The sequence below is a fragment of the Ochotona curzoniae genome, unplaced genomic scaffold, assembly GCF_017591425.1.
Source record: "Ochotona curzoniae isolate NIBS_2020 unplaced genomic scaffold, NIBS_Ocur_1.0 scaffold_4953, whole genome shotgun sequence".
Taxonomy (NCBI): domain Eukaryota; kingdom Metazoa; phylum Chordata; class Mammalia; order Lagomorpha; family Ochotonidae; genus Ochotona; species Ochotona curzoniae.
Window position 1 is genome coordinate 4,043,637 of NW_024467127.1, and position 22,149 is coordinate 4,065,785.

Here is a 22,149-nt window from a genome sequence, read left to right on the forward strand (position 1 = left end):
GTGTTAGAGCAGGACTAGACCAGGAGTCAGGAGCTCCGTGGAGGTCCTCTGCAACAGCAACAGGGCCCGGGCCCTTGGGCCACTCTCTGCTTCCCTCCCAGGCACAGCAGCATGGAACTGAATTGGAAGCAAAATATCCAGGGCCAGAACCAACATTCAATTCTGGAATGCTGATATTGAAGGCTATAGCGCAACCAACCTCACCAGAACACTATTCCCAGCTGAGAACCTTGGATGACTCAACACGAAAGTCCATCAGGGTTAGTTGCAAGCTTCCACTGGACTGGCACAAAGTGTCAACATTTATCACAGCTTCTGGGTGTATCCAGGGGGGTGCTTCTGTGAAATCCAGAGTTACTGGGTAGACACTAAAGTGTTAGCTCTATTCAATGTGAGTGGACATAGGCAAAACCACTTGAACTTGAATGGAACAACAGGAAGAAGGAATAGTTCATAACATTTCGTTTCCTACCTTTCTGCTTGTTCTGTGACATTTTCTTTTCTCTTTTGCCCTCAGAATGAGACCCACCTCATCAGTTCCTCTGGTCCTTCGGTTTTTAGGCTAAGTAAATTACACTAGGGAATTTTGGATGATCAAACATGCCAGACTCCATAATCCCATAAGCCAGTTTTCCCAAATAAATTCCCATCCCAATTCCTCTTTTTCACAAATAGCTATACAAATGTGGATTAAGAGAGCATGGAGGGCCCGGCGCGATGGTGTAGTGGTTAAGGTCCTCACCTTGCACACCCGGGATCCCATATGGGCGTCAGTTCTAATCCCCGCAGCCCTACTTCCCATCCAGCTCCCTGCCTGTGGCCTGGGAAAGCAGCCGAGGACGGCCCAAAGCCTTGGGACCCTGTACCCACGTGGGAGACTGGGAAGGAGGCTCCTGGCTCCTGGCTTCAGATTGGCTCCCTGCACTCATGTGGAAGAGTTCGGGTAAACTGGCTTGTGGTTTCCTTTTGGCCTAGCCTAGCTACTACGGCCACTTGAGGAGTAAATCAGCAGATGGAAGATCTTCCTGTCCTCACCTCCCTGGCTCTCTCAACTCTGCTTTGGGACCCTGCACCCGCTTCAGAGGCCCGGAAGAGGCTCCTGGCTTCGGATTGGCTCAGCTCCAGCCGTTGCGGCCGCTTGGGGAGTGAACCAGCAGATGGAAGATCTTCCTCTCTGTCTCTCCTCTCTGTATAGTATATCCGCCTTTCCAATAAAAATAAAATAAATCTTTTAAAAAAAGAGAGAGCATGGACAGACAGGGCAGCTGCCCAGGTTCTGGCCTTCTAAGAAGACTTCCTGCAGCAGTTTCCCAGGCAAAAGTACCTATGAATTAACTCTAACCAATCCCAAGGAGGCCTCTACTACACACCCCACTCTCACACTCCATCTGGCCAGTCCAGGGACCCTCCCTCCCTGCCCATACCTGGTGCCTTTTCCTTTCCCAATCTCCCCTACTCTCATAGCTTTTTCCTGTGACTGCCAGTGACATGTTTTAACAGTTAAGACTACTGGTTTTGTTTTGGCTTTTGTTGTTGTTGTTTGCTTTTTGTTTGTGTTTAGTGCCTTGTAGTAATAGCCACTTTTCTGTAGCTACATAATGGTGTATTTGCAACTGAGTATATCCCATTTGCTTTGATTTCTAAGGATCTGAAACTTCAACACAGGAAAACCCACATTCTTAACATGAATTTTCTAGGAAAACCCTGTCTTCTCTCTGAGGCTTACTGCTTCCTACTGTGTTTGGAGGACTAATGGGATTGATAAGGAAACAAATGGACCTCATTGGTGTCTAGCTGCCTGGTGCTCCTCCTGGTCTTGATCTTTCTTTCATTTTGGATGACTAAAGGCCAATTCCCTTGTAACCCGATATAGTAAAAGCGCCCTCTTTCTTTCATCATTGTTTCCGTTACCTATCTAACACGGTAGTGGCCCATGATAGTTATCTCTAGCCTATTGCATAACTTGATGTCTCATAGGACTGACTTTTCCTAAACCTTTGCTGAGCTATCTTTTGCAGGAGAAGTTCTGATAAAAGCAGAAAAAGTCACTTTCAGACAAAATTGCAAATTGAAGTTGAATCTCTGATTAGAATCAGGTGACCATAGTTACCTTAGGGTTCACTGTAGTGCTAATAGCCAAGCATTAGAAAGTATGCTCTGAAGAGGTACATTTTTGAGAGACTTTCTACATCCACTTTGTTTATTTTTTTAAGAAAAATTTGTATTAGAAAGTCAGATAGAGACAGGTGTGGAGGACAGAAGATATTTCATCTGTTGATTCACTCCCCCATGTGGCCGCCATGGCCAGAACTGCACCAATCCAAAGCCAGGGGCCAGGAGCTTCTTGTGGGTCTCCCACATGGGTGCAGAGTCCCAGGACTTTGAGCCATACTGGACTGCTTTCACAGGCCACCAGCAGGGAGCTGAATGGGAAGCGGAGCTGCCTTAAGTTGCATACCAGGATGCACTGTCACTAGACCCTGATCCAAGATTTCAAAGTCTAATGACTGACATAGGATCTAGAGCATGGATGACATTGATCATCAAGGGAAAGGAGCAGAACAATCTCCTGTCGGGGCACCTTAAATTGAGTCACAGGGATATTCTGCTACACCACATCTTCAGTATTGAGAAAAACTAAGGAGGCAGTGTGCCTGTCTTATTACACCAAACAAAAATCCTATTTTTCAGCTGCCTTGGGAATATGGCAGACCCAGCTTGCAATTCTGCTTATACTGACTGCTTTTGGAGTTTTTCAAATATGCCACTTCCAAGGGTTATTCTACTGCACTGAGCTGTTTATTTACACAGAATTTAGTGGGTGTTTATTTGGTTTTTAATCACCATCTAGACATCAGAACACCCTGTTGAGTAAAATCTACAGCCAGCAATGTTAGACTCAGCTTCAATCACAAGGCATCATGCAAATCCAAACAAGCACCAATCAGCCAAGGAAAAGATTGTAGGGAAAGATTTCAAGGTCAGTTCTTGCTTTTTTTTTTCCAAATGACTGCAACGATTTCTACTTATTTGTCCGAAAACAATCAGCACTGACTGGCATACTATTAGTCAATGAAGGAGAAAGACATCCCCTATGTTTGGAAGCTTTTTTCTGAGTTTACAAATTCAGGGTCTGGGCGAAGTCAAAGACTAGGTTTGCTTGTGTATATGTGCGTGTATACTAAGGGAAACAGCCTACTGCCTTTTTCATTGCATTTCTTCCACAGAATTCTACTCATCAATTCATGTAAACCCAAACTAGTCCTATAGCAAAGGACCCAGCTCAGGAGGAGGACCAGCTGAGATTCTTTTGACATGGAGCTGGCAGAGCCGTGAGATGGGAGTCACAGGGACAACGGCTAGTGCTGGGAAACTGAAATGGAACATTGCATGAAGGTTGTTTGAAGGAGCTTTTGATTTGACCTTCCAGGCTAAGGAGATGGAGTTGGAAGCACGGTTTGGGTGGAAGGAGAGGAAGCAAGCGCTGGGAAGTAGGCCAGGGTGCATTTGGAGAAGTTAAGGTAAACAAGACACCTGGCATCAACATGCTAGGAGGAGGCATTGCCGTTCCTGCCAAAGGAAGCCTTCATGCAGAGCGTCTGTGCTCCCTGGGGTTTCATTTGAGTGACACCCAAGACAGAGGCTTTGTTAGAATGGAGGGCAAAGCATGTAGACAGGCCCACAGATAGTCTCCACAGGGCCCCGCTGGCCTCCCGACACCTGCCCATCAGACTTCCAGTAGCAACAATCTGCTGGGACTTACCCACAGCCTTTGCCAAGACAGAATGCATCTAGACTTTGCCTTCTTTTTACTCTCTGAAAACAGTCAGCTACTCAGTTTCAGCTTCTACCTTTGGATTTAGTTTGGGCTCCCTGCCTGCTGTTATGTCTGTATTTGGGCTCATCTCCCATGCACTATAGACACAACCCCCCAGGTAGGTTTTTCACTTTGAGGAAACCTCAGAAGATGGACTTGGGAGTTGGTGAGTGGGAGGTAATGAAAACCAGACCTATGATTAAACTGAAAATCTCACATTAAACTGAGGGATCATATTGCAACTCTATCCAGGACACTGCTTAAATTTTATTACTGCACATTATGCAAAGCCACTTGGAAAATGAAGCAAGAAGCAGAGGAGATTAATTTTAAATCATATTAATTACTAAAATCTTACTAATCCTATTGACAAAGAGTTGTACCCTGTGTGTCAATATTTATGACAATAGAAAACTAAATCTAAAATTATGGATTTTGCTAACTATATAGAACTGAGTCTGAATTTATCAGAATATTTAACTAAATTGCAGATTATTTTGCTACCACTGCAACAGTGTTTATAGTAAAGCATGAACATTATTTATATACTGAGATACCAAGCTAAATGGACTTAATACAGATTTCCATTTACAAATCAGGTCAATGCATCTATATAATTTTAAGTATAAAACAGTGACTAAGCTGTTTAATAGTGGCTCTCTCTAGGTGGTAAAATTGTGGAGACTTTTACCAACATGCTTTGCACATTTCCAACAAATTTTAAATGAAGACGCATACACTTAATATATTCAAGCTTACTTAAATAATTTTCCAAATATGATTCCATTTCATGGCTTTTAAGATCACATTATCCAGGACTGATACTTATTGTTAGAGAATTTATGTAGATTACCAAGACAAATAAGAGTAGTAAATTCTGCTGGAGTTAAAAGCTGCTTTGAAGCAAAGTGGCCACTTTTTTTTTAAACTGGTTTCACTTTCTGTATAATTTCAGGATTGCTTTTCCCTTCTATTGCATGCATCTGCGATGTGTGTACGCCGGTAGATAAAAGTGATACACAAGCATTTTCGTGAAGCTTAAGGCACCTCATGCATTGAGGGCTGTGATGGTACTGTCTTTTCTTCAAACTGCACATCTTAGACCATAAACAACTTTCCACTCACAAATGTATGGCAATTTTGAAGACCAGATTGCCTTTTATTAGTAATATATGCTAGTACTTTTGAAAATAGAATACAGGGTTCTACATTCTGTAGCAAAAGCTGAAAGAGTAACTAACATTTGCGAATGCAAGTGCTGCCAGCTGACCTGGGAAGAAAGTCAATTTGCAGCTCCAGAATGACTGTAAAGATTAACTTTTCAGTTGCACCAATCATAATCATGGGATGGGGAGAAACACACAAGCCTCTCTTAATACGTATTTACGTATTAATTACGTCCCTGTGTTTCACAGCAAATAATGTGAGGCTGGGATGCTTAAACAGTGGACAAAACCTGTACATTTGTCTCAATAGTTACAGAAAAGGGATGTGTCGAAATTCAAGAACCATTTGTGGTAAAAGCTTTCAGTGGGTTAATATAATACTCACAGCAAAGCTCATCTATGACCAACGTACATCTAAATAATACCCAATCAGGAAAAGGTAAATGTTTTTCAATTAAGACAAGGCACAATGCAAGGTGTCTCCTCGCACTATTGCTATTTGACATAGCAATGCGAGTACCAGCGCACTGGATTAGAATAAAGAAATCAAAAGTACTCAGATGAGAAAGGAAAATAGAAAAACAGCTTTGCTTCCAAAAGACGTAATCTGACATAGAGAAACTTTTAAAACACCACAAAATGCAGAAAAAAAACTTGAATTTCCATACACACACTGAAAAAACATCAATTCTACCTGTAGTGTCATCAAAGGGGATGAAGGGTTTAGGAATAAATTTATCCAAATAAGTGAAAAAGCCTTAACTGGAAAATCAGAAGATATCAATTAAATAAATAGAATGAATGCATGTAAGTATGAATACTTTCCTTCCATGACTCAGAAGAATTAATGTCAGTAAATATGGCCATACTACCCAATCTGGATATTCAAAGAAATTCTTATTAAATTACCAAGTCGAGGAGAAAAAAAGCCCTAACATTCATATGGAACCTCAAGAAACTATAAATATCGAAGCAATCCCAAGAAAGAATAAATCTAGAGGTATCACACCGTGACAAGCGAAGGCTTCTACAAGAGAACACAGCATCTGTGTGCACGGGCCTGTGCTGCACAGGAAGCCGCCCTCACAGCCGCTCAGGCCCTGCAGGCTCATCTTAGTATAATCATCTTGGGGGTAAAATGAAACCAAGCTTTATTATGCACCTGCTATTTGAGGTGTGCTCACTTCCTCAACAGAATTCAAATTATCCATTCCCTTCTTATAAAAAATTTTATTTACTTATTCCACTGTTATTGATTGATGCTTTATAACATAATTTTATTTTAGTTACAAAGGAAGGGATTGGAAGAGGTTGTAAAATACACAAAACACCTATCACACTGTATATCAGAAGGATCAGAGAAAGATGCTAGCAATTATAATTCGCTAGACAGAAGTCTTGGGCAACTTAGCTGAATTTTGTTGAGCTCAGGGGTAGCAGTGGATAAGATGTTGCTTGGGGCATTCACATCTCCTATCAGAGAGCATGGATTCATGTGTTAGCTCTGGTCTCACTTCCAGCTTCTTGCTAACATGTCCCCTGAGACACAGAGGCTCCTGTCATTCCTTCCGTCCACACGGGAGCCCTAGGTAGAACCTTCAGCTCCAGGCTTTCACCTGGCCTAATCCCAACTGTTGTAGGAAGTGACTCAGCAGTTGGGAGCAGTCTTACCTTGTCCCTGTCTCTGATTCTTCCTCTCTCTCTTTCTCTGATTTTGTGTGAAAAGTTAAATATACATATATATATTTAATTCTATATAATTATGAATACACATATTAAATATATACATATATTGGATAAAATAGGTAAGTCCTATTTTTCTCAAGTGTAGAATGAAATTGCAGTTATTCTCGTTACAAGGTTATTTCAAATATAATAAAGATGGAATGGGCAGATTATTTGGGACATAATAAATGTTTCATAAATCATTTCCACTACAATGCATAAAGACAGTGAGAAAAAAAGAAGTCACACCAAAAAATCCATCCTTTGTATAAGATCACTGGGGAATCCACATCTGCATAACAGATGGCTTTTCTATGAGAATGCCATTTCTGTTCTTATTTCTCATGTTTTCCCAATTTCTTGTACCCTGAACATACAGATTTCTCATGGATCATGTGAATAAAGTTGTATTTTTCTAGCTGGCTTTCATCTTGGTTGGCCAGTTGCACTGGAGAGTGGATTCTGACCCCTGAGCCTTGCCGAGCAGGTGAGCCCCCATGAGCTCTGGTCTCCTGAGGAAAACAACCTACCTGACTTTTAACAGGCAAGAGCTCAGCAGGGATAGCTGAGTTAAGAATCAAAAACTGGGCACATGTGCCATCGACTGCTGAGTCAGGGAATAAATGCTTGATCTTGTGGCTAAAACATTCACAAACAGAAACCTGGATTACTTGTGTGGTTTTTTGTTTTTGCTTTGTTTTGTTTGTTTTGTTTGCTAGCCATCAGAGTTAAAAGTCTGATCTATTATACTAGCTTTGCAGTGGACTGAAAGCCTAAGGGAAAACACTGGAGAGCTACAAAACACTTCAAAAGGAATGTGAAGAAACAGGATTAAAAGCTGTATATTTTGCTACAAATGTTGAAATCCATATGTACTTTTCATAATATGTATTTTGCATTAACTGTTTGAATATTGTTCTATGAATAGACTTTTTTTTGCAGCAAAATACTTTCAATTCCAGAGGCAGAGACAGAGAGAGGAAGGGAGAGAAAGAAAGAGAGAACTCATCATCTGCTAATTCAGTCCTCAATGACTACTGTGGACCCTAGCTGTGTCCAGAGCTAGGAACTCAAACTAGGTCTCCCACATAGATGTCAGGGACCCAACTTCTTGAGCCTGGGGCTTGCCAAGGGGTGTGCAATATCACAGAGCTGGTACCTGAACCCAGGCACTTCTGTATGGGGTGTAGATGCATCAGGTGGCATCCTATCCACTACCTCAAACACTTGCCTCTACACTTGTGCTTTGATTAGGGTTTCCACAAACTTTATAAAGTGCCCTTGACTGTGTCACATCCACTGAATGAAGCACGCTGGTCATCACCTGAATGGACAACCATGAGCATCTTCTAGGACTCCTCATTTACCACTCACCACACGAAGATGACATTGTTCCAGAGGAAGAGGCAAAGATGAGATTCCTCCCCATGAACTATGCTCACAAATATCCACCACCTGGCACATGTAACAGACAAATAATGGCATGATCACGTGCCAGCCCAAATCTGTGCAGGTATGGGGTTTGTCAGACACATCTGGGTCTTGTGGAGGTAAAACACATACTTTCATCCTTATTCTCAACCTAAGAGTGACTTTATTACAGCCCAATAAATCTTGTATTTTTTTTATTTTAAGTTTTCATTATTATCATTGTTATTATTATCAAAGAAAGGATGCTTATCTAGCTATGGGTGTTGTTGTGGCAAAGCAGACAAAACGAAAACTTTTCAACATGACTGCTTTCTGGCTAAACCAAGGCAGATTATGGGTATTTTTACATCAACAGGGGAAAAAAAAATGAAGAAAATGTCAGACAAGATGAAACACTCAGCATTATTACTCAACATAGTTCTGAAAGTTTTAGCCAGAGTTTTACACAAGAAAGAGAAATCAAGGAGATATGAATTGGAACATAGGAAGTCAAATTAGCCTTATTTTCAGCTGACATGATCCTTTGCATAGAAAAATCAAAAGACGCCACCAAGAGATTATCGGAACTCATAAAAGAGTTAGGCAAAGTTGCAGGATAGAAAACCAACCATGTAAAAGTCAATAGCTTTGTAGACACAAGGAATATCAGAACTGATTAAAATAATTGTAAGATAAGTCCCATTCACAACAGATAAAAGCACTTAGTGTGGGATAATGATAACAAAGATGTGAAATTTCTCGACAATGCAAGTTATAAGTCACTAAGGAAAGAAATAGAAGGAGACACCAATAAATGGAGAAAGATTTCATAGTCTGGAAGAACTAACATCAACAGGTTCATACTATCAAAAATAATTTACAGATTCAATAAGATCCCAATCAAACTATCAAAGAAATTCTTTGCCAATAAAACAAAATAGCAACAACTCCAAAAAGCTAAAATTCTTATTAAATCACATTATACTCCAAACAGTTATAAAGCAATCCTAAATAATAAAAATAAGCTGGTGATGTCACAATAGAGTTTCAAGGTATATTACAGGGAAGTTACAGTCAAAACAGCCAGATATTGGGAGAGAGATTAACACATGGAGTCATATTTGCTGTAGCTCAATTCATAACTAAGACATTAAATCAACACAAATGTCTAATAATTGATGACCAGAAGAGGACAATCTGGCACATATATATGATGGAATATCACTCAGTAACAAAAAAGTAAAACCCTCAAAATGAGGATTTTGCTGATACAGTTTACATTTTTTTTACGCTGTGTATTAGTTTCCACAAAATTTGGTTTAAATCCTTTGCTTATACCCTTGAGCAATAGTGATTTTTTTTCTACTTGCCATGTGCTGAATCTCTGTTGAATGAAGTGCTAGTTCTGTGATTATGAAGTGAAATAAAAATATGCCTCTGAAAAAGTTTTTTTTTATTTTAAGAAAGAAGAAAGGTGGGTGGAGAATGTGGGCAGGAGGGAAAGGTGGGTGGCAAGTATTACTGTGATTCTGTTTTTGTGAAATACGTGAAGTTGTTCACTTTATATAAATAAGTTTAAGTAACAAGGAACCAAATAATAGTTTTTAAAGTTTTGAAATAATTTTGAAGTAAAAGTTTCCATTGGGGACCTTTATGTTAGTGATATGTTTCCAAAATAAAAATATCCTGCGTTTTAATCCACTTGTGCATCTAATATACAAAGCAAGAAAGTTGTTATGTGATTACATTGGATGTTTTTGAGATTCGATTCTGAAACTTTTGAGGAACTGTGGGCTTTCTTCTTATAGTTTTTTTTAAATTTAGTTGATAGTTATGTTTTTATTATAAAGTAAATCAAAAGTAAAAATTAAGATAAAGAAAGCAATTGCAGAATATTCAAATGTAGGAAGGCAAAAAATATTATATGCAAGACTGATTATATTTACATAAAAGGTATTCCCTTTTCATAAATAAACATATTTTTGAATCAATAATAAACATAATCAGGCCTAATTAATGAGTATGATACCCTTTGCTGTCATGGAACTTGTTTCTAGTGTTAATAAAATCCATGTTAATCCAGTCTGAATGGCAAATCATACACAGCTGTAACATAACCCTTAGCCAAAGAAGTTGAATTCTCCCAACAGAGCAATTCACCGTGATCGAGTTCCTGTCATACACTGTCAACTGGGATGCTCTCGGAAACTCAGAGATTTGAAGAGACAGGTACATTATGAAAATATGAGGGAATGAAGTGGCAAGAGCAAAACTTAACCTGACATGGTAGAAATTAGCAAGATAAAAACTGTGGATTTACTTACCACCGTGTAGATCTGATGCTTTCGTCTCTTAGCCAGGTCGATTATGTTTACTCCATTGTAGTAGAGATTTTCAACACATCCATGAAAATTTTTCTTCAAAAAGGCCCCTGGCTTGCCTGGGACAGGAATTCCTCCAAAGCTAAGCTTTATGGGCAGGAAATAGAAATAACTGCTTGGTTATAAGCTCTAAAGGAATAGACAATAAAAGTTAACAAACGCAGTAGATTAAAACATGTGCAGGAGACAAGCGCCTGAAATATTATGGTTGACACTTGATTATGAATTTGAAAGGATACTGATTAGTGCATACAAGCATATCTATAATTCTTTATAAAGATTTATTATGTTTTTATTGCAAAGTCAAAGAGGAGGAGAGACAGAGAGGAAGATCTTCGATCCATTGATTCATTCCCCAAGTGGCCGCAACGATCGGAACTGTGCCAATCCAAAGCCAGGAGCCTGGAGCTTCTTCCAGGTCTCCCACATAGGTGCAGGGTGTCCCTGGGTCGTCCTCAACTGCTTTCCCAGGCCACAAGCATGGACCTGGTTGGAAAGCAGAGCTGCCAGCATTAGGACCGATGCCTGTATGGGATCCCAGCACATGCAAGGTGAGGACCTTCACTGCTGAACTACCGCACCGGGCTATATCTAAAAATCTTAAGAGCCTATTTTTCAAAACCATTTCCCATTTTTGAACTGTCTGAAAGTACATAAAACAATAACTTAGAGATGGAGGGAAAAGAATAAAGAAAATCAACACCTTTATTCTTATTTTTGCAAACATCTTAGAGAATATAGTCATAGTAAAGAGAGACAAGCAAAGCATACCTCTATTCAATTATAGATATCTAGATAAAGCCTGCATTGTATGCAAAAAGACAACAGAAAACATTACTCAAAAGTCATCATCTACAAAAATGAAAATCAGGAAAAATGCCATAATAGCTCAGTAAGGCGAATAAAAATCAGTATCATGTGATCTTACAGAATTGACAATTAGGCTGCTTATTCAAAAATTGTGGCAAAACAGGAAATGAGTGAAATTCTGATTGAATTGCTTGCGAATTATAATTGGTTACAAAGTATCATCTCAGCAGTCAACAGTGGTCTATGAAATACATACCAGAAGGTTACACAAAAAGCTACTTAATTCAGAAAGCACAAAGAGCTTCAGCAACTCAACAACAAAACAAACAACCTTGTGAAGTGTGGGTGAAAGAAATGAACAGATATTTTTCAAAAGAAAAAAAAATCCCAATAGCTACTAAACATATGAGAAAATGCACTGGCTCCCTCGTTATCAGGGAAATACAAATGAAAACCACATTGAGGTTTCACCTAACTCCAGTGAGATCTGCCTACTCTAGAACTCTACTAACCACCCCCACTGGCGTGGATGTGAATGAAAGATAACCTCCTTCACTGTTGATGGGAATGGTGTCTAGTACATCCACTATGGAAGTCAGTATGAAGAGTGCAAAGACAACTGAAAATTGATCTGCCATATGACCCAGCTCTCCCACTTCTGGGAATATAGCCAAAGGAAATAAGCTATGCATATGTGAAAGGGATCTGTAACCCTGTATTTATGGCAGCATTATCTTCAAGAGCAACCCAGAAGCTCATCAAAGAGAAGTGGATACATGGAATACTACTCATCCATTTAAAAGAACAGAGTCTACCACTTGCAAAGAAATGGTCCCGACTAGAAACTATTATGCTCAGTGAAATAAGTCAATCCCTAAAGGAAAAGCATCATACGCTCTCTCAGAGATAAGACAACCTTCATGCAAAATATAAGATCATATATAAATAAGTAAACGTGCATGTACTTATAATCATCTAGAGGAACTGTATATTAGAGACTAGCACAACAAGAAGTGAAGATACAGTGCTATATGTCTCTGCTAGGGTTAATTATCAAGGTGACTGTATTCCTGGAAGTCTGGAATCTCCAAAGCAGCACTTGCAGTCTGTTACAGGAAAAAACTGCTGCTTCCTGAAACATCACAAAACAGACAGGAAATAGAAAGGATCTTGGAGTTTGAAGATTTATGGGAAAGACAGCAACCTTCGAGGCTTGCTGTTTTACGACTCTCTGCATTGAAGTGATAGGATCGAAATCTCAAGCCTTTGCATTGTAAATTTCCACTGCTTGCTTTTGCTTTGTGTCACGAAAAAGCCCCTAATCATGTATTTGCCCACTGTCACGTAGCTATTAATTTTCACATAGATATTTGCTATAAAAACCCCACACTGACTTTGTTTGACGTGCTTCTTGTTCATGGCAAGAGGTGGCCGCCTGACTGAAGATTAAAATTATTTCACTTGCCTCGGAGTTTGCTCAATTTCTTTGAACCCCAACTCTACTTCCAAATCAAAGATGGATTCCCAGTGAAACTGTTGAATATACCTTATAATAGAATGCTGGACTTTTTCATGCCTACAATGTCAGAATACATTTAAATAGCCAAACAGTGGATGCTTGACTGTTTTTGAAGGCTTATACTATTGCAATACAATGGGGACAAAGCAGTGGGGGTGGAGGAGTGAAGAGAAATCTCAGAGCCTTTGATACTATATCATAAAATTAATCAATAAATTCAAACAAAGGGAAATAAATGACCAAGACTTAGTTTAAAAAGCTATTTAATAATGGTGGGGAAGTTATGGGGTAATGTTGTATTATTGATTTATTTCCAGTAAATATAAACACAGATTACAATTTTTAATGGGCATACCATTTTAGAAACAAACCTGGACTATTTAGAATGCTTTTACTACAATGTAGAGAAATAATTATTTCCATACTTGTGTTTATATTAACCATTTCATGAGTAACCCTAGTTTTTTTTTCCCCTTGCTTTGAAATGGACTCTTCAGTTTGGAATTAAACTATATTCATAATAGGATTATCTCTCTCTCTCCACACAAGCACACAAACACAGTACATATATGTATTCACACATACACACACATAAAGTGATGCCAAGCATAACTTCTAAATGTTTGTATTTTTCTTAAGTTCCACACTATTTCTCTCTCAAAGAAAATATTTTAACATACTATAGATGATAGTGATTATTAATCCTTCTGTGATTTTTTTCAAATATTTATTTTTATTTGAAAGGCAGATTTTACAGAGAGAAGTAAAGGTGTATGCAGAAGGTATTCCATCCACTTGTTCACTCTCCAGCTGCCTGCAACAGCCAGAGCTGAGCTGATCCAAAGGAAGAGGATTAGTCGGATGTGCCTCTGTGCAATCTTTGTCTCACTATATATATATGATATATATATAATAAAATATATAATATATAATACATATATTATCTTCCACACATGAGAGAATACATTTGCTATTTTTAGCATTTATCATTCAGTATCTGGTTTATATTACTTAATGTGATAATATCTAATTGTTTGTTTTTGCTGTGTCAGAAATTCATTCTCTTTATGGATGAATAAAGATCCATTGTGTATGTGTGTACATATATATACATATCATATTTCCTTTGTTTAGTCATCTGTTGATAGACATATAAGTCAATTTCATAGCATTGCTATTGTGAATAGTCCTGCAATAAATGTGAAATGAAGCTATCTTTTTATTTCTTAATAGTTCTTTTTTTGCTTGTTTATTTATCTGAAACAGGGAGAGAGAGAAAAAAGAGAGAGAGATTTTCCATCCACTGGTTCACTCCAAAGAGACCACAGCATGAGGGGCTGAACCAGGCCTTAAATAGAAGCCTAGAACTTTCCTTGTGAATAGCAAGGCTCACATACTTGGTCCTTGAGCTGTATTCCCATGGCCAGTGTCAGGGAACTGGACGGGAAGTCCAGCAGTCTAGACTGTTTCGGCGTTGATCTGTGTTATCAGGCACGGTGGTGTATTTTAAGTCACTGTGCCACAATGATGGCCCTCGTATTCTTTCAGACGCTGACATTCCTTTTGCAAGTAACACCAGAAGCAGGATTACTTGAGCACATGACATATGCATTTGTAAATTTCGAGGACTCTCTGTGCTCTTTTCCAAAATGGTAGGCCTCTCTGTATTGCCAAAGGGTTGTCTTTTCTCTCCATCTTCTCTGCTTAGCTATTAAAGGTCATTTCTGTTTCCATGTCAACTTCAGGATTATTGGCCCTCATGCTGTAAAGAGTGTCATTCCTATTTTGACACAGATTCCATTTAATCTTTAAATTGTTTGGGATCACATGGATATTTTAGTAAGAGTAACTTTTTAAATCCATGAGCACAAGACGTTTTTCCACTTTTGGTGTCTTTTAATTCTTCACTAACGTTTCATCCTTTTGATTGCACAGGTCTTTGTTATCCTAAGCTATATTTTTCCTAAGAGATTGCATTTTCTTAAGCTACTGAAAATGGAATAGCTCTAATAAGTGATTATCAACAAGCTTTTAGTGTGTGAAAATTCGGATGATCTTTGATTTTTGTATCCTGCAGCTTTGCACAATGTTTGAGTCATTTACACTCACTAGAGGTTTCATTATGTGAATTATCTTCCTGTTCTATTGTTACTGATTACTTTTTTCTACTTAGTAAATTGTGTATACTTTCAGGTTAGATCATGTAGTTTTGAGCTAATTATACATATAAGTATATTCATGGGTGATTTATGAATATATAAAGTTGGAATATTATTTAGGGACAATAAAAATACTGAGAGTGCACTTATTAATTTTGAGAAACATCTTGTAAAACTTTTTTTTTTGTTTAGTTATTACATAATGATATGATTTGATTCACTATATTATTCATATATCTTCAATGTTAGCAACTTAAAAATTTAAAAATAATCCATTTCTTAAATATTTGTGTACATGGCATTTGTAATGTAAAAATACAGCTACAATTTTGTTCTGTTTTCCTGTTAAAATGCATGAAACAGATGTTTGGAGATTTGATGATTGTCTGTATTCCTTGTCTACTCTGTTGCAGAGCAGTCTTCTTTTGTTTTCTATCTATGGCATTCTTTATTCAGCGGAGGCTTAAGCCTATACTGCCAAACAAGTTAGAAGTGTGTTATTGTAAGAACATATAGAAAAAAAAAAAAAAGAAAGAAAGGACAAAGTGTGGAAGGTTTACTATGGGCTTAAATATTTATATATGAAATGTTAAAAAAAAAACCTGTTTGTTTACAAGAATGGCAAAGAAAAACAGGAAAAAAAAGTATTGGCTGGCAGCTAAAATGAAACAGCTATAACTTCCATTTTGTTTATCAAAGCCTTCACAAAAGTTCCTCCAGGAAGTAAAAACCCCGTTTCATGGTGCGAGCAACCATTAAAGAAATGGAAACAAATGTTAGAAATGTTAATATTTAATGAAAATCTTGTTCTTTTGAATTTTTGATGAACCTTAGATAATTTATTTCATTTCTTTCAACTAAACCAAAGGGATTCAGGGTAGCGTGTGTGTGTGTGTGTGTGTGTGTGTTCCACAAAGCAAACAGTATGGAGGACACTGTTAAACACAGGCCTAAATTCCTATTACATTTAGGGGAGTCAGCTCTCCTCCTCAAAGCAGAGGGTTTTTGGAGGACTCTGATGAGGATAAGAGTTAGATAGTGGTAGGAGCTTGCTTCCAGCTTCTCTATGAGAGATTGAAACTGGGTTAAGTTGGGGAATACAGGGAGAGAAACAGATCGTGGGAAACTTCCCACCACCTCAATTCATATATTAGAACTGTTTCAAATTCCAGATAACCAGGCCCAACACAGTGGCCTAGTGGCTAAAGTCCTTGCCTTGAATGTACCATAATTCCATATGGGCGTCGGTTCTAATCCCGGCAGCTCCACTTCCCATCTGGCTTTCTGCTTGCGGCCTGGGAAAGCAATGGAGGATGGCCCAAGGACTTGGGATCCTGCACCCATGTGGGATACCCGGAAGAAGTTCCTGGATCCTGGCTTCGAATCGGCTCTGCCATTGCGGTCACTTGGGGAGTGAATCATCGAATGGACGATTTTCTCTCTGTCTCTCCTTCCCTCTCTATATCTGATTTTCCAATAAAAATAAACAAGTCTTTAAAAAAACTCCAGATTACCCATAGCCAAATACACTATTTTCTAATGATGCTTACCTTCTCTATAAATTTAATATTTGTAAATCTGTATATAATCCATACAACAAAAAATAATTTAACTGATTTCATGTTCAAAGATGCTATTGATACTGAATTTGCCTTCATATTACAAGCCTGATGAACTCCATTATATAGTATATAAATATCGTACAGAACAAAGAGTGTGTTTTAGGGTCAAGATGTATATGGAGTGACCCACAGGCGTTTAGTGTATGGTAGAGAAGACTGCAAACCCAAACTACCAGGTCAGAAGCTCACTCATTGACTGGCAGTTTGCTATTTTCACAATTTCCAAATAAAATCCTTCTTATCGAAATCTCCTTTTTAATTGATATTACTCAAAACATTTTTGTTCTTATTTTTCCATCTGATAAGCATTTCTAAGTAATCCTTCCAGGTGCTTACCACAAACCTGACTCAATAACGGTTGAGCCCTTACTTTCTGTGAAGCGTGGCCCAAGACACTGTGGTAGAACTAGGGACAGATCACTTCTGAAGACAACACCCTCTTCCAGTAGTCTCATGAATGGCAGAGTGTGGTGAGATCAACACGAAGAAACCGGATGTGCCCTACCAACAGAGAGCATAGAGTGGTGTTTCAAATAATGGAAGAAGTGCCAGCTGGACTGGGGTCTCAACAAAAGCAGAAGTGAAAAGAATGCATTTTGGAAACCACAGAAAAGTCTGGCAAGAATGGAGAGCAATAGACAGGAGTTTCTTAGCTTATCCAGGCAACACACACACACACCCACACCCACACCAGAAATTTGCTTGGAGATTTCCATACTAGTGACTTCAATACTGGAAAATCAGAGAGGCTTAATTGGAAGGTCATTGGAGCTAGATACCCAGATCCTTAGATACTGAGCTGAACAGCATGAGAAATTATGGAAGTAGGTAACTAGGAGTCACCCTTAGAAACACATCTCCGACTTCATTGTGAGCCTGACAGGTCCAAGATGTTCATTTGTCCTCAGCTAAGAGATGGATGAGAGGCTGACGAATGGATCTGGAATGCTCACCTCTCCTCAACAGAGACGTGTAAAAAGCTGTTTCAGGTAAGAGAGCAGACTCCCTGCACCAGTGACCCTCACATCCCAGCAGGACAAACAGTTGCTTCCTCTGAGTCTATGCCCACATTCCTCCATCTCCATTATGTCTATCTTGATGACACCCCCAAACTTGGAGGTTCCCTCCAAGCTGCCAAATCAATCACCTGGGTTTGCTGTGTACTTCTTCCCATGCCATTTGTGAATCTTGTATACATTATAATGTGTTTGTCACATTCACTGCTTATAACTTATCTTCCTGATAAAATTTAAACACCATGGAGTAGGAGAAGTGGGGTTCTCTTTGCTCTTTTCATTGACATAGTGAAGGGGCTTGAAGTGAGACCATATACATAGCAAATTCTAAGTAAAGTTAGGTGAAGTATTTTGGAATATCTCATTAAAAATAGTTCTCAAACACACAGATAATATCCTCTTCTGCAATTCCAGGAAGTAGATTCAAACAAAGTCACTAACAACATAATCTTAGATCTGATCTTGACTTTATTGTCCTTTTGATAATCCAACTTCTTTTTTCCTGACTTTCCTTATTTCTTGATTATGACAGATTTCATGTTGTGCCTTTCATTGTTCTGAAAGGTCAACAAGACCATGTTTCAGAATGCAAATTTTCAGTGTCTGGCAATACTGACTGGTGCCTGATAGAATTGGTCATGTCACAGGTAGACTCCAACTGAGTGAGACCCAGGAGAAAGCCTGCATTGATGTTAAGTGGATGAGGCCCCCAAATCTACCACTCTCTTTTCCCTTCACTCCCTTCCTCCTCTGTCTGGTATTTACTTGTCTCTTTTTCATTCTTTGATTTTACCTCACTGACAACAAGTTTATTCCTCTCTTACTAGCCTTTTCTCTGATTTCACATAAAGCAAGTATTCCTCTTCCAGTGTATCCATTTTTCTGGGAGTTCCACCCCTTGGGAAGGATGACAGCTCATCTCACAGGGTACATTATCTGGGCAGCATTGGTGGTTGCAGAAGTGGGTTGCCATAAACAAGGATGTCTTACTCTCTGCCTCTCTGTCTTTTAGTCCTCACCATGCTTCCTCTCACTTCCTCCTTCTCTCCTTCCTCATACGTCCCTGCCATATGATGTCATCTTTTAGAAGATGACAAATCTTTGTCAAAAGAAGATATCAACCTGTGCTCTTCAACTACCCAAATCTGTAGTCAAATCATACCTCTTTCCTTATAATTAAACCCAATCTCAACTATTTTACAATAGCAGCAAAAAAATGGCCTAGTTCAACAAATTCTCAGGGTTTTGGGGTTTTTGTTTCTTCGTTTGTTTTTTGCTGTTGTTAAAGTTAAGTACCTGGTGGGTCTCAGGACGGGGCGTCTCATGCCTGGATCCCGGACGGCCGCCATGGGCACATGGTGAGCCGTTCTCCCCGGGCCTGCTGGGTTTCGGGGGCCGCTTCCTTCGGGGTGAGTAGACCGAGGGGGGGAGGCCTCCGGGACTGGGCAGGTCCGGGGCCCACCCGCCGCCTTCATGGGGCGGTGAATGGGATTTGGGAGGGGCGCGACCTTGGGCCTGGGTTATTTAAACCTCCAGCAGTCTCCTGGCAGCTGGTGGGTCTCAGGACGGGGCGTCTCATGCCTGGATCCCGGACGGCCGCCATGGGCACATGGTGAGCCGTTCTCCCCGGGCCTGCTGGGTTTCGGGGGCCGCTTCCTTCGGGGTGAGTAGACCGAGGGGGGGAGGCCTCCGGGACTGGGCAGGTCCGGGGCCCACCCGCCGCCTTCATGGGGCGGTGAATGGGATTTGGGAGGGGCGCGACCTTGGGCCTGGGTTATTTAAACCTCCAGCAGTCTCCTGGCAGCTGGTGGGTCTCAGGACGGGGCGTCTCATGCCTGGATCCCGGACGGCCGCCATGGGCACATGGTGAGCCGTTCTCCCCGGGCGGCCAGTGCGCCATTGGTGCCAGGCTCCGCCTGCTGGCCGCCCGGCCCGGGAGCTCTGGGGATTTGGTTCTTTGAGTTGCTGCTTAATTAGCTCCAGGTTGAACCCATTGTGCTTCTTGGACCTGAAACAGGCAGTAACTCTTCCTTAGCAAAACTTGTAATCACTAATAATGCTGAGCACCAAATACCAGTCATGCAGAAGCTATGGCTTGGGGCTTGTCCTGCACAAGTAGCTCCAACAGCTGGCCAAAGTGTCAACTGGTAATGGAACAGAGTAGATTAGGCACGACTGAGCAAACCTTAGCCCACAAGTAAAACTAGAAACCAGGAGGGAGCAGAGGTCATGCCGAGCTAGGCTCTTGTACCTGCTGGTCTGTGGGAGCCTGGGACGCTAAGCCACAGTGTCTAAGGCAGAGTTCGGGACAGGGGAGGGGCTGTGCCAAGCTGAGTCAGAGCATCCATTGGCAGGCATGTGATCTATGGCTGGGAACAGACCCGGTTGGGGAGCAAAGGGGACAACCCTAGCTGGGCTGAGGTTCCCACCAAGAGGCGCGTGGCCTGGAAGGGGGCTGCGTTCTGATCTGGAAACAGTTGTAGTCTCCCTTGGCACAAGTGTGGACTGGGATTGAATGCACCGAACTGGGCCGGACCCCGACTCCCCCTGGTGTTCTGGAGGACCAGGGCAGATGTGGGATGGACTAGGCAGGGTCTCAAACCCCTACTGAGCCATGTGTGAGCCATACGTGGGTATGGGCAAACCATGTCTGGGCTGGAACATCCAACAGCAAGAACCAGATTGGGTTGAAGGCCAGTCAGGAAAAGCCACAGTTCCTGCTATGACAGGAGGTGGACTGAGTAGGGTTGGCTCATGGACCCACTGGTAAGCGTGAAACCTGGCATTGGGAGAGGTTCTGATGGAGGAGCCTGGGCAACTCCTCTGGCAGGGCACAGACCCAGCAGGTAAACGCAAGAAACATGATAGGAAACAGCCCAGAAAAAGCCATGGAAAACTACCCACTGGCATACAATTGGCAGACGTGGGGGCAAGACCAGGCTGAATCTGTCCACGTCATCCACTGGCAAATCCAGGCACCAGTGTGGGTCGACCCAGGTTCGGTCGCAACAAAGACTAGTGCACATTATGGAATGCCGAGGTGAGGTTGCCTGTACCGGAAGGGACCGCAGCGCCCAACCAGCCTGAGAACAAGAAAGGAAGTGGGCAGAGCTGGCAGGGGAATAAGGGAGGGTTCCTTTGCTGGACAGCTACTTCCACAGGAGAGCATGGGCTGGGATGGGGGCAGACCAGACTAGGCAGAGCTACCACACCTGTGCGCCTCATGTGGACTAGATCAGGGAAAGGCCAGGCTGGGCGGATTATTCCTACTGGTGCAAACAAAATTAAAGTGGGCGAGGTTTGTTTGGGCAGCATCAACTGGAATCTGGGAGTGGGAGAGGCCTGGGAGGGAAATAGTGGGCTCATCCCTCTTGGGTTACCACTTCCATGGGAGGACATAAAACTAAGACAGCGGCTGGGGTGGAATGGGATGTGGGACAGACTGGATTACTGCTACACTTACTGGCAAACCAGGGTAGGGGGTGGGCCTGGTTGGGGTTATTGTGGGTCGCTCCAACCTAGGCTACAGCTCCTGCTGGTTTATGTGAGGGCCAAGTATGTGCTGGGCAGAACCAGGCTGGACTGCAACACCCATTGGTTCCAGTGGAAGTCGGGAGTGAAAACAGAACCAACCCAGGAATTGCAACCACCAGCTGATTGGAGCGATGGACGGTGCCAGGCCCTGTACTTGTTAGCACATACAAGAAGTTTCTTTGGAGATCTTCCTAATCTAAATGCTGGACTCAGAACCCTAACGAAGAAAAGAGAGAAGACAGAACAGGTCAACCAACCATCTCAGCTATGATGGACTATGTCAATCAGTGGATTTTTCAAAGATCTCATAGTGCTTGGAGTGGCAAGATTGACAGTGATTCATAACTGTGGCAATATCAAGACCACTTGAGCAAGAACCTCAGAGCATGCCCTATATCCGGGACCTGGGGAGGGTGGGAAATTGGGTGGGCTTTTCCCTTAAATACCCCCCTTTGAATATGAAGCTAACAATATGGAAAACATACTAGTATTATCCACTTTCCTGTAGCCCTTGAACCTTCTTACCCTAATTAACTATGTAAAGAATGTCAAAATAAAATTTATTAATAAGAAAAAAAAAATAAATAAATAAAGTTAAGTACCTACTTTAAATAATGTTAATGGCTGAGTCCTTTCCTTGCATGCTCCGGGATCCCATAAGGGTGCCAGTTCCTATCCCAACTGCTCCATTTCCCTTCCAGCTCCCTGCTTATGGCCAGGAAAGCAGTAGAGAATGGCTCAAGGCCATGGAACCCTGCACCCACATGGGACATCTGGAAGAAGCTCCTGGCTTTGGATCAGCTTAGCTCCCACTGTTGTGGCCACTTGGGGATTGTCTCTCCTTCTCCATAAAATAAATCTAAAAAAAAAGAAAATGCATGCTTGTTTCTGTGTTCAATCCATTGACTCAATGAAAACCACAAATTAGAGGTCCCTCATACACCCAGAAAAGAATATCTCTTTCAATGAAACCAGTGTTCCAGATGGCAC

The 22,149-nt window shown here is 41.0% G+C and overlaps 1 protein-coding gene across 1 annotated transcript in view; it reads right to left on the minus strand.

Moving 5' to 3' along the window:
• Nucleotides 1-22,149, minus strand: part of LOC121150356 (contactin-associated protein-like 5) — a 298,680-nt gene that overhangs the window by 189,255 nt on the left and 87,276 nt on the right. The window contains exon 7 of the mRNA XM_040971200.1: nt 10,443-10,586. Within this exon, the coding sequence (XP_040827134.1) occupies nt 10,443-10,586 (144 nt within the window). The remainder of the gene's footprint in view (nt 1-10,442; nt 10,587-22,149) is intronic.